Source organism: Eubalaena glacialis, chromosome 8, assembly GCF_028564815.1.
Source record: "Eubalaena glacialis isolate mEubGla1 chromosome 8, mEubGla1.1.hap2.+ XY, whole genome shotgun sequence".
NCBI classification, from domain to species: domain Eukaryota; kingdom Metazoa; phylum Chordata; class Mammalia; order Artiodactyla; family Balaenidae; genus Eubalaena; species Eubalaena glacialis.
The window spans coordinates 14,187,790-14,201,122 of NC_083723.1; the positions used below are offsets into that span (position 1 = coordinate 14,187,790).

Consider the following 13,333-nt stretch of genomic DNA (forward strand, 5'->3'; position numbering starts at 1 on the left):
CTTTTTCATGAAATGATGAAGAAAATGAAGACAACGGTAATTTAAAAATATGTAAGAAAAATACTGAAGCTTGAAATACAATCACATGTGCCTGAAGCGGCTTTTATTTTTTGTTAGTGGCAACCTTAACCTTCAGTTCATGGAAACCTAAAAGACACTTAAATGCTACTGGCATGTGAAGTTGTTTACAAGTGGAAATAAGAAATGTCGTAAGAAAATTAAGCAGTAGGTGTGGTCCCCAAGACTTACAAGTTACACAGTATAATTTATATTCCTAAGAATCTGTTCAGGCACCTTTTTATGCCTTGTAGCAAAAAATTTATCTGTAAAAAATTAATATAAGAAGCATTACAACACCTTATAAATAATTTATAAAACAATACAAAATTATAAAACTATAAAAAAAAATTACTGCACATGAATGGGTTTACGACTGTGGGATGAATATATTTCTTTTTTATTCCACTCTGGAAGATTACTTTTATTTTATATTTTCACTGTCCTAGTTATACCCTCTCAATTATAGATTTCCGAACTGAGCAGGCCCTATGTAAGTGCTGCTGGCATATGTTTAAACATTTAGCATCCATCATATATTATCTTGTTAACTTCTCTTTTTGGGGGAGATTTTCTTGATGGAACTTGGAGCGGGTCCTAGGAGAGTACAAAATCTGTTTAATTGATACGTTTTTGGATCTCTGGGTCGTTGGTATCTGTGCAGTTTTTGAGGTGGCCAAATGGGTACCATGATATCGTTGGCACTGAAGATGAAGTTAGCTGTGGTGCAATTAGCATCAGACTGGAGAAGGAAACACCTGTACAAGCAACTGGTTCCACCTCCAGGATTTCATGTAGCGTTTCCTTGCTGCTGGTCCCCTGGTTCCTGCATGAATCATCTGGGAAGGGGGCGTAGGGTGCGGACAGTTATACCATTGCACTGACACCACCAACACAGGGGCCAACAGAAGAAGAAACCCAAACCCCTACGGGGGAGGGTGTTAGGGGAAGAAGATGGCATTTCTAATCAGTTGGGCAACTTGAGTTTTTTTCTCTCCCACAATTTACTTCTAGATAGCATTAATTATTAATTAATTATTCGGGAAGATTTCCATCTCGACAGCAAGGAAACTGACACTCTCTTTTGCCCGCTCCTATAATGGAACACGTTCTGCCTCTCCCTGCGGAAAACATCGACCACAGGTCCCAAGTGTTTACCGGCACAGAAATCCTCACATCTTGCTTTTTCCCTCTGGCTTATTAGGTTATTTTGGCCCACAGATCTTTGGAGTAAGTTATTTTGAAAAGTGAAATAATCCCTTAGTTCTAAGAGTGAAGGCTATTCTGATGTGCTCATAAGCCACTTCTGTATTTTTCCTTTTAGTGGAGGCACTTCCTTGTTAACACTTCCTTTCCCCTCAAGAGTCCAGCTGCAATTCCCATTGTTTAATTCGTCTGCCAACTTTCTGCTCCGTTTATATATCCCCAAAAGAATCGCCCTCCCCCCACCCCGAAAAAAGTCTGCCATCACTATTTGAATGAAAGTGGTAGCAGCAAAGATGGAATTTACAGGATGCATGATGGCCTTTAACAATCCGGTCACTCACTCTCTTTCTCTCTCTCTCTCTCTTTTTGGCCTGTGTGTATATGGGTGTGTGCATGCTATGTGTGTATTTTGACTGAAATCTCGAGACATTTCTTTGGCTATCAGACTTCTGAGAGAAATTGCTTTGCACAGAAGCATAACATAGATGTAAGTATTGAACCAAATGTGCAGCTTATGTTTATATTACAAAATTAGTTTTGGTCAGCTCTCCATGTACGTGGCCAACAGACTGAGAAAAATCCCAAGCTCTGGTGTGGTCAGTGAGCACAATTACAGCTTATGCCAGTGTTGACACTTCATCGAGCAAAGCCCTAGTTATTCTGGAGTCTCTCCTGCGTTTCACTGGGGTCTGAGTGGAAAAGACACCATGCCCACTCTGTGGCCTTCCAGCAGACGCTGGGGGCCACACGCCGGGGGGGATGGAGAGATGGAGGAAAATGAGAAATGCGAGCTCCATTTTCTTTTCTCAAACCCACAGGTCATAGTGAGAAGAAAGCAACGGATGCTTTGGCACACGATCCAGGATGCCCCCCACTCAAAACAAAGAGAAACAAAAAAAGAACCCCCTCCCCCCAAATAAAAACCAACAGTGAGCCTCACAGAATGGCTTCAGCAATGGCACCCCCCCACAGGGGGTGACAGTAGATGGGAAAGATGAGAGAAGTCAGGCTTGCTATTTCTCCGCAAAGTACAAATGTAAAACCTCGGAACACAACTTTACACGCAGAGAGGAGCCCACTAATGGTCGCGTTGGCAATGTCGTGTTTCTGACTTTGGTTAATAGGTTCATAGTGAATCAGCACTTAGAACCTGAAGGATGCCGTCCGCAGCCCCTCCTCCAGGTGGTAGGCTTGTATTTGCTTTGAACAGAGAAAAGTCTCCTTTGTGTGTTGTTGGTATTTTGTTTTTTGTGTTTTTTTGGTTTAGTCGTTTTTCTTAAAATGTGTTCACATTTTCATAATACACAGAAAAAAGTATGTGGTTATTTGGTTTGCTTTAAGTCCATTATAAAACTGGCTTTGGGGAGACAGGTCGGGGAGGGAACGAGCCTTCCTCCAGACACCTGCACTGTGGTGTAGTCCTTGTTTAAAAATTTTCAAAAACATTTTTTTTTCCTTTTTTGGAAAATCCCATGGACACGTATAAACCATCTTGCCCACTTGGCGGTTTTCTTAGTCTTTTACTTACAAGGGTGATGACTGGGGCTACCTTAAAATTTATTTTTAATTTAATTGTTTCTTTTTTGGAGGGGTTAGGGGATGAAGTCCCAAGGGTGGAGTTTAGTTTCTGTGGATTTTTTTTTTTTCTGATTCCGGGTGGGCGTCTCTTTAGGAATTTTCTTCCAGTGAGTCTGTTAAGGGTTCCAGAGGGACTGCCGTGGCCGGCTCGTGCTGTTTTAAGCGTTTAATTGTGTTCTTCAGGGCTTGCCTCTTATTGCAGAACCAAACTCTAACTACTTCCCGGTCATAGTTCAGCTTCTCGGCAATTTCGGTCATTTCCTGCCCCGAGGGGTGCGTGTTCTTCTCAAAGTGGGCATTGAGGATCTCAAGGGCCTGGGGCGTGAAGGAGGTGCGCCTCTTGCGCTTTTTGGACGGTTCACTCCCGATAAACTCGGTCAGGTTCTGCATACCTGCCCGATGGCGGGCCTCAGCCTCAGCCATCCACCGCTCAAGCACCGGCTTGATCTTCTGGGCACTTTTAGGGGTGATGTCCAGCTTTTCAAACCTGGCAGGATACAAAAGGCCAGGGTTCAGTTTGGCTGTCAGACTGCTAGCTATAGTGTTCTCTTGGGCTTCCTGTGGTAGGAAAAAGTGGCTTCTCAGGATGGTGTGTCTGGGGGGAAAATTGAGAAAGAACAGTCTTACACTGAGTCCTCTGCCAGGGTGGGCCTCCTGCCTGCCTGCCTGACTGACTGGCAGAGCGAATTCACTCCAGATAAGCAGCCAGCTGCAAGGTAGCCCTCCCCGCTCAAGCCAGCACCCGCCCTCCTGCATGCTTCATGCCCCTGCATGCAGCCCGTACACCCACAAGCGGACCAGGTGAGCACGGGTGGAGACAGCACAACACAGCAGCCATCACGATGGAAACAAAAACCACTCGCAGATCTTTTTCCTGGAAATGCTTGAGATCTGAGCTTTGATTTGAATCCACCCAGCACCATTTCCCCTGAACTTCAGAATCCTTAAGGCAAAAATTAACACCAGGAAGTGACATCAAAGACAACAGCTGTCATGTTCTTTCGTTTAAAATGATTCTTTTTATGTTTTCCTTTTGGTTTCCTTAAATTCCCCCCACTGACTTGGTGATTAAAATGTTCTATCTATGCTAATTGTCAGTGATGGCAACTGGGACAAGTTTCTTTTATGGTTCTCTTTTCATCTCTGTTTTGTGTCTCATCTTAATCTCTTTCTCTCCCCCGGCCCCCAGCCCTCTCCCGTCTCTGTCTCTGGTAACAAACACTTTTCACCATATGTAAGTTAACAACATGCTCCCTTTTCTGGTAAAACATAGCCCCTTGCTACTTTACTGCTGGACTCAAACAGCTGGACACACTGTAATTGCTATGAACAACCCCCCCTCCCCTGGATGTGCTAGGGCCACCTCATGCCTTCCAACACTGTCCAGTGTAATGGTGTACTTTTGCACCAGAGTATCAAGCTGTGTTTAACGTGCTATATCTGCAAATTGTACTTGAATGATACCATTTTCTGTAAATGAGGTCTTCTATATATCAATTGCCATCTGCAATTCTTTGCTACACTGACTTCAAAAAACTATGAAGCATCCTGGACAAAACTATCTACAGTGTTTTAAGAGGTCATCCTGGTATCAAATTCATACTCACTCTCAACGAAATACAAAACAGTACCAATTCCTTTTATTTGTTTGTTTGTTTGTTCTAAATCCAAGTTCACAACCCTCCAGGATGACAACTTTGGATCCATGGCATTCTCCTCTATCTTTTCAAGTTCAGTGCTGTCGAAAAACAACCCTCTGACTGCAGAGTGCATCTTATTACAATAGACTGTTTTCATGGAGTGAAAATGAACCTGCTTTAGTCGCAGTATGTTTTATAAGGATGCTTGCAAAAGGACACAAAAGGATAGGCTTCCTTTATGTGCCTTAATCTTATTTTTGGCACTGCATTTTAGATATCTTATGTTGTGATAAGCAGCGCCAATAGTATCAAATTTTAATGTGATTCGACAGCATTCCCTTCCATGTATAGTTCAAGGAGTTATTTATTTATTTAAAAAAAAACCCCCAACTTTCAGCTGGTCAAAGAGGAAAGAAGTACATTTTGCTTTCAATATAAAATGAATTAATTATTTAATGCCATTTAATGAGCTGCTCACTTATGGCAGGCTCCCCTAAAAGCCCTCATTGTTGTATTCACTTACCATCATTCATTATAAAAGCCCCAAAGCTGAAGTCTTGGTAGCATGACAACAGGCTTTACAGCGCCATGGCATGGGGGACAGAGCTTGTGATACGGATGTCCAGTGTATTGCTGGTGTGTTTTCCTCTGTGTCTCTGATGCAGAGGCACTTGTTAAAGCATCTCGAGTCACTGCAGCTCATAAGGGAGGAGTGACACCAGAGTGTGTGCAAATGCAGATTCTTCACCACCATGTAAATTAACTGGAGTGGTTCCACTGTCAGATCTTGGTCTCTTTCAAGAGTTCCATTTTTTTTTTCTCGGTAGTTAGCTCCGAAAACTACCCCACTGAAACACTAGGAGCTAGAGAAAGGCCGAAAAGTCAAGGCATCTGCCATCTTCTATTAGACAGTGAATTCCCAAAGTTGCTTTTCATTTCAGCCATAGCTTTTTTGGCTTCCCCAGGGGAAGATTTTTAGAAATCAACATATTTGATTGGGAATGCCCAAGAAACATTATGTGTGTTAGTGAAAACCTTAGAGAGCACTTACGCCACGAAAAAGAAATCACATTTTAGGACTAAGAAATAAGCCAAAGAGGACTTCAGCAACGAAAGCACACGGGCAACAACCTCAAAACCTGTGGCGTGCCTTTATCACAAGGTTGTTGAGATGAAACAAAATTAATGTTTCCCAACAGGGAGCAACAGTATTCATATCATTTGATGCTGCTTGTTAGTGCTGATGCTTCGGTACATGTTGTCTGGAATAACACATACAAGCCTTGAAACAAATTTCCCAGCAGTAGTATCCTTGTATAGACTGAATAAAGGTTATTTTCTACAGGGAGGTATCTTATAAGAAAAAACAGTAGGGGAGGCCAGAGAAGTGAGAGGATCCTATGGCGCTTTTTGTATTTAACAACAATCAATGGGTTTTATGGAAAATCATTGAGCAAAATGTGAGCTGCAAGCTCCTACCCCATACTGATATTATTTATAACCTTAGTCTTAAACTGCAGGAAAAGTACACTTCCGTCCTTTGGGGAATACATTAAAAGTATAAAGAGCAGATAAAAAGACAGCATTTCATGGATCACCAAGAACAAAATCCACTTAAATGAGTTTAGAGTTGGTTTCTTGGCTTTTCCTGATGGAGGAGGACTCATAAGACATTGCCCAAGAGGAAAAAGCTCTTACCCAAGTGCCTTTGTTACCTCATGCATAAACATGGGATTAGTGCAGCACACACATGCATACGCAGGGCCTGCTGCTGGCGGCTTGACCCAGACCAACTCAAACACGGCCAAGGCTGGCTTCTGTCATTTATGTATTTAATTTTGGGAAGGGTAGGGTGAGGTTAGGCCAAACTCTCACTACCCTTTTCTGAGCTATGGAAAGCAGCTGCTGCTTTTTTTAAAATGTGCTTTTAGACTTGTGTCTGGCAAGGCAAGGTTAAAAATTCCTTTGTGGTCACAGGATGGCTAATTTTTTTTTTTTTTTTTAGGTGTGTTTTCTTGGAAAATCCGGATAGCCATCCCTGAACAGAAATGGTGGGAGCGTTACCACCACCTGACACTGGCAGCCTCACGACATCAATCCACAGACAGGAGACAGTGGACCTCAGCCGTGTAGGACGGTGGGTTCAGATGCTTCTGGCCCCTGGTGCGGGGGAAGGTGTGTATTTCCAATGAAACCGCCTTGGAAGTTCTTTGTGAGTTGACAGGAGTTATCAAGCCAGGCCCCCAAGTCTGCTTTAGCAACTCCACTTCCGTCAATATCACCAATCCCAACACACAGCTACCCCAGACTCCTTTCCCACACTCCACCCCTCCAGCTCGGCCCACCCGAAGAAGAAAAGCTGAGCCGAGAGGACAGACGAGGCCCGGGCCAGCCAGGAGGGGTGACAGCGCGTGGGCACGGGTTACCTGCAGATGGCCGACTGGCTGTACGCGGGGCCCTCTGTGGCACTGAGAGCCTGGCCCACCTGAGTCTGGGTCAGGCCAAGGGACAGGCGCCGGATTTTAAAAGCTTTGGCAAACTCGCGGATCTCCTCCAGATTAACCCCGTCCACCTCACCCGCTGCCGTCTGAGGATCTGTGGAGACGTTTGCAAAAAACAGGATCAATGCGTCAACGCACATCCCAGTGCTACGTGTTCTGGACGGCTGAGGAGAAAGCGGCTCGGTTCATAAGAGCAGAGCGGTGGGAAGCCACACCGCAGAACGTTCTTGGTCTGCCGGCTGAGGCACTCAAGCCCCTGTCCTCAACTCATTCCACCTGCACAAATCATCCTTCAAGGTAGTTCTGTCCCAGATAAAACCACAGCCAGCCTACCCTGCCACTTCCACAATGCAAGAGCGAGCTCCCTACCGCTTAACAGACAGCAGCCAGGGCAGGGGGGCACCAGCTACGGGGGGATGCGACTCCATTTTGCCCATAAATATGTTCAGATATCATGTAAAAATAGAAAGACGGAAAGCTTTCCATTTGAAATGTCTTAACTGGACTCTTTCGTGCTAAGAATTGCCCTTGAAGAAAAATAGTATTTTGTATTTTCCTGTACCCGATCACCGCTGCAGCCAGGCTAACAGATGGTGATGTTGCCTAATTTATTATGTTCACATTAGCCCCTCAGAACAGCATGCTTATGAAGCTGCGAGAATAGTATCGTCTCCTCCCACCCCCCCATAGCAATTTCCTGACACAGACACCTTTGTCCCCTGAAAGGGCACAGAATAAAAAATGCCTACTGCAGGAAGGCTCCTTTGGTGCCAGATAACTCGGTCAATTTAGGACTTATCAAGGGAAATGACACAACAGCTGGAGAATGAAACTATCCCCGCCACCCCCCGCCCCACCCCCCGCCTCCAGCTACTGATCCCTGGATAAATGAAAGTACACACCAAGCTGCAGACAGCATGGTTTGGGGATGGTGGAAGATTTCAAAGGGCTGTTCCATCCTGCCTGGAGCGAAGCCATTCTCCCTGCAAGCTGACTCTATTGTTCTTCACCTCATTCCCCGGACTCAGGTGAAAAGTTTTTCTCTTCCTCTTTCTGCACAATTGCCCACCAATTTCAGTCAATTACAGGACTTGTCTAAGGAACTGGGGTGGACTACATTAGTCTTCTGGGCTTAGGGCTATAGAAACTCCTGTTATCATGAAAAGAAATACATTGGTACCCCAAGGGCCAATTTTTCAAGGACTTTTAAATAAAGATGTTAATATCTGTGGCAAGGGGCCTTGGAGCTTCCTGTATAGATTCTCTCATTATAGGGGAAATGGACTCTGTCGACAGAATCAGCCATGGAGGTGTACGCTGTACCCGTATCCTCTCAATAAAAACAAAGTCTTGGGGGCTTCCCTGGTGGCGCAGTGGTTGAGAGTCTGCCTGCCAATGCAGGGGACACACGTTCGAGCCCTGGTCTGGGAAGATCCCACATGCTGCGGAACAACTAGGCCCGTGAGCCACAACTACTGAGCCTGCGCGTCTGGAGCCTGTGCTCCGCAACAAGAGAGGCCACGATAGTGAGAGGCCCGCGCACCGCGATGAAGAGTGGCCCCCGCTTGCCACAACTAGAGAAAGGCCTCGCACAGAAACGAAGACCCAACACAGCCAAAAACAAAATAAAATAAAAAACAAAGTCCTGTAGAATTTTTACACATCATGAAGCATAATTTCACGGAGGAAAGATGGGTGGAAAGTGGTATAATAACTGCAGTTAGTCTCTAAGTATTTCTTAAGTGACTCCTAGGAGTCCTAATGAGTGGAGAGAAGGAGCAAGAGAAAGAGAAGGGGCAGTTCCAGCCTCTATGGAGTTTGTTGTCTACAGGGATTTGGGGCTCAACATTACGAATGAGAAACAGAGAAAAACACCAGGTTGCGTATAGTCAAGAAGTAGTAGTGTCGCACCCACACTGGAATCTACAGAGAAGGGAGAGGTGACAGGAGGGGGGATTCATCTGGGTCTTCCCCAATGAGCAGCTTTCAGAGAACATTCTGGTCAGTGGGAGCAGGGTGCAGATGGGCACAGATGCAGGGGACGAGCAGAGCACGGTGGAGGCCGGGGGGGGGCTTGGTAGGGGGCGAGGGGGAGCTCGTGCTGGGAGTGGTGAATATTTCAGTTTAGGACATTGAGAATCTATGTCCACGGACAGGGGCAGAGGGTGACTATAAAACTAATTTGGCTGTTAAGATTAATTAAAACCCTGCTTTTTCTCCCCCAGTTCACCCCGGAAGGCCGGCATCACTTGATTAACGGAGACTTGTTTGGGTTGTGCCTGGTGGGAGCTGCCCTCTGGATCTTAATTCCCACCAGCGTGGAGCAGCTTGGAGGGTTTGCTAAGGATTCCGGGAGGTCCCATCCACGCACACAGCAGCTTTGAGCCCCTCCTCCGTTTCTTCGTTTAAAAATTCCTAGAGCAGAAGTTGCAAATGAGCAGCTTGCAAATAAAACTCAGCTTTTCGAGTGTGTACTATTTGGGGGAATTTCTGGCCAACATTAAACACTGGGAGATTTCTAAAGAAAAATTTAGATTTGTCACGTTCTTCTGAAATGTTAAAAGCTTTGGTGGCACCAGGTCCACATCTGCCCTTGGGAGCAGTCAGTTAGCTGGCACTGGTTCAGGCTGCCCCTTCAGTTCCTCCTCCTCCTCCCCAGCCCTCCTCGGACCTGCTGCCTTGCTGAACCTGTCTGGTGACCCTACGTTTACAGCACGCATTCCCAAGGGGGCGGAAGTTGGTTCTGAGGTGGTGGTGGAGAAGGTGGAAAAGTCTTAGGTAGCACAATGGATGTGGTCCCCCAAAGGACCGAGGTACATAAACAGAACCGATGTGCAGTATCCCTGTGATATTAACATTTCATAGGGGAAGGGGGGCAGCGAGGATAGGAAAGTCTAAATAGGCTCCTCGTAGGGCGGGGAGGCAATAATAAACTAAGAGCTGAGAAGGTCTGGTGTAGAACACAGAGGGACACTTGGTATAGAACAGCATAGCGAGTGGGGCCTGGCCTCTCTCCAAGAGAGAAGGAAGAGGAACTGATGGCCTTGCAAACGTGGGCAGTGGAGGTTCAAAACTGAGGGTGAAAAAATGGAAGCCGGAGACTTTCCTTGTAACGATATGGCTTTTAGGACAGTGGTTTTCTTAATTAGGTAGGTCTAGGAGTCACCTGATGGGACCCGGGATGTGCATTTTTAACAAGTACCACAGGCGATCCTGATGCAGAGGACCCACTGACCCCGCAGACAGAGGCTTTCGCTGCGGCTCTGGCCTGACCGAGTCTGGGTGTGGCATCCTCTGCATGTCGACCCTTTACCTGCACTCGACCCTTTACCATCATTATTCACCAGGTTCCACTACACAGAGAACTTGCTCTACCACCTTGGGTAAGATGATGGGCCAGAAAGACTACTGGGCAGGTGCCCCGTCCTTGCCGTCCTCCACCCCTGGCCTCACCGTTTATGGCAAGTGGCAAACAACTGGGAGCCAGTGGGTTGGGGTGGCCGTTGGAGTCTGGAGTTGGGGGGAGATTTCTTCTCTGAGCAAAGCTAAGTAGCTCCTGTGGGAAGTAAATTTGTTGCCTTACATTAGCCCCATCTCTAGATCAACAGGAATCAACTGAAGGATTCAGTTGATCTGGAAGGATTTCCAAGGTCTACTCCAGTCCCAGGGTCTGTGCTGCCACCCGAGTTGGCAGCACAGTACCAGGCAGGTTTATGACTGGGATACAATTTTGTGTAAGTCTATTCTAGTTTATGCCTTGACTTCCCCTGCTGCCTTTATTGTTTATCTCCTTCCTAGTTCCTTGAGACCAGCGACTAGATCCATGTGTGTGATTGTGCAAGTTGCTTTTGGCCAGATCGCTGATAATAACCAGAGTTAAAAAGAAAGCTATGGTCTCTTATCCCCTTGCCCTGAGCAGTTGTGTGGATCATCAACAGTTTTACTCTAAAGCTCAGAGAGGTGGGCGCCTTGCCCCCTGAGCCCTTGGACTTCTGTGAGGCCCCAAACACTCATCACACCAGGAAGCTAAATTCCTTCTTTCTCCTCTTGCACATTTCCCACTCTTGTCTTTTTCCTGGTTCTACTTCTAGAGCTGATAAGATAGGAATTCTGGTGAAATTTAAACAGGGTGATGGTCTATTGGACAAAGGTCTGGGGAGAGGAAATCAGTATCTCATTGTTTGTGCAATTTGTTGATTGCTGGAGACGAGCTGCCTGGCTTTCTTTACATTATTGTTCTCATCCATAAAAATCAGATGGCACCATGTATTATTATGGTTTCGTTCCATGGATCCCAAGACTACAAAAGTCTCCACATCCAAAGAAGGGGTCCACCCATGGATGAATACTAGTTTTACTCTGATTACAACATGTGGGACATGTCTTCCCACATTGGGAGAATGCCTTAGATGGTGTCTGTAAGATGTTTTGAATTAACAAAAAAACTAATGCTTGGTTTTTTTTTTTTTTTTTTGGTGCCAAAGTTTCTGTCGTAAACTCTTGAGGTTTTCTTCTCCACTGTTGGACAGTTCCCCTTCATTAAGGGTTATATGCTTTTCTATTTGAGGAGGGGAAACAAGAGGTACATGTGATAAATGGAAGCTTCCCTGGAAGGTCACCTTAACTCTCAGTCCGGCTCAGAGGTTGACACCACCCTGGGATCAGTCAATCTGGCTTTCCATCATGTCATTCCTTCTGGCTCTGGGGAGGTTGGGTTAATTTTAAGGATGAATCTCAGGCCACCTTGATGGGGACTTCAGAGGGAACCCTCAGGTCCCCCACAAGGTGGATCCAGCACCTTTAACCAGCTCTAAGGAAACCCACTCTGTGACTTCTCTGCACTGAGGAAGAAGTGCACCTTTTATAGAAGTTTGCTCCAGATTAAGTCGGCCCAGTATATTAAGTACAAAGTCAGGAAGCAACGACTTCCACGGTTCTCCCTGAATCTGAGCCTTGCTAAAGGAGCCAGAAGATCAGCCTACATAGGGATTGATTGGCCTGGAGATTTATAATACACTGGCATTGAATGCTGGCAGTGATTCATAAGTATAATGATGACGTTTTTCCTAAATCAAATATGGAATGCATGGGCTGAAAAATAAAAGAGTTCTTTGGGAGCTAAATGCAAACTGCGTGAACACAAACCTGTTCTGTAGAATCTGGTTGCATGGTCACTGGGCCCATACTGAATTGAGCACTGAGGATGGACCAGGACAGATATTTGTTTTGTTTAATTTTAAAAATTTAGCTCCTTCCAATTGCTCACCTGGACATCAGTGTAAGGGGTTGCTAAATGGGTCGAACAGTTGCCATCCATCCACATCTTCCTTCTACAACCTCTGCTTGTGGGATTGTTACAGGAGAAACATGCATCTATAAAGAAGCTGCCAGGTATGACTTAACTGCCTTCTAAACATCCATCTGCTTTTTAGTGCTCCTCTCACAGCAAATAATGGGCATATTTACCAAATATTTCTGAGAAATAAGAAACCATCTGGGAACGTGCAATGCAATTTGGGAGAACAGCTTGCTAGCAATACAGTGACTTCATTGAGTTGTGGAAAATGGTGTGAAACTGATCAAGTGAATCAGGGGTTTCACTGTGCCATAAGCTATCACCAGGCATCTTTATGTTCACTTTATAGTTTGGGTTTTTCTGATATTAACTCTCAGTCCCTTTGCTGTCTAAGAATTAAGTTTACAGGCCAGGGGTTTAAAAAAAAGTGTCCTGAAAAACCAAACCAAACCAAGTCCATCAAAGAATAAAAAGTCCCATGTCCACCTGTTTTTAAAACAGTAACTGTGTAAATCCTAAGTCAGTTTGGGACTTTGTTATTTGTTTGACTCTTCTGGACTTTCCAAAAGCCCTGCTATGGAAACTATAGTTAGCCCTGGTGACTGTGGAGACCGAGCAAGGTTTGACACAGGGCAGGCTGTGCAGGTGCTGTGAACAGGTGTGCAGACGTCTTAAGGAGTGTGCATATTTGGTATTAACTCTGTTCTTCTGCCTGGAGTAGGGCAGGTTATGGATGGTCCACCCACTCCAGTTGATCTGGAGCAATGGCAGATTTCCCAGCACTGGGCAATCTTGCCCGTGACCCGTGAGGGTCCATTCACCAAGGTTTTGACCACAGCGTCAAACCCATTTTGACCTGTTTTGAACTATGGCCTTGGCCTAGTGGAGGGATTTGTTGACCCATTAACCATCCCACTTAACTCAAGGATTATTTACTCCAGCAAGTCCTCCTGTTCTGTCCCAATCTCCAAAACTGAGTTCACTCTCTCCTGTATTGCCATAGTCTTTATTCGTACATTGATCATAGCATTTGTTTCCCTTTATTGTAACTGTGT

At 45.4% G+C, this 13,333-nt stretch overlaps 1 protein-coding gene across 2 annotated transcripts in view; it reads right to left on the reverse strand.

Annotated features, from left to right (window-relative positions):
• Positions 1–2,931: 2,931 nt before the first annotated feature.
• POU6F2 (POU class 6 homeobox 2) overlaps positions 2,932–13,333 on the reverse strand; it is a 456,556-nt gene continuing 446,154 nt past the window's right edge. Inside the window, exons 9-10 of one of the 2 annotated variants that reach the window (XM_061197578.1) lie at positions 6,908–7,076; positions 2,932–3,436 (exon numbers count right to left, since the gene is read on the reverse strand). In XM_061197578.1, coding sequence (XP_061053561.1) covers positions 2,932–3,436; positions 6,908–7,076 — 674 coding nt within the window. The remainder of the gene's footprint in view (positions 3,437–6,907; positions 7,077–13,333) is intronic. The other variant, XM_061197579.1, reaches the window with a different exon arrangement.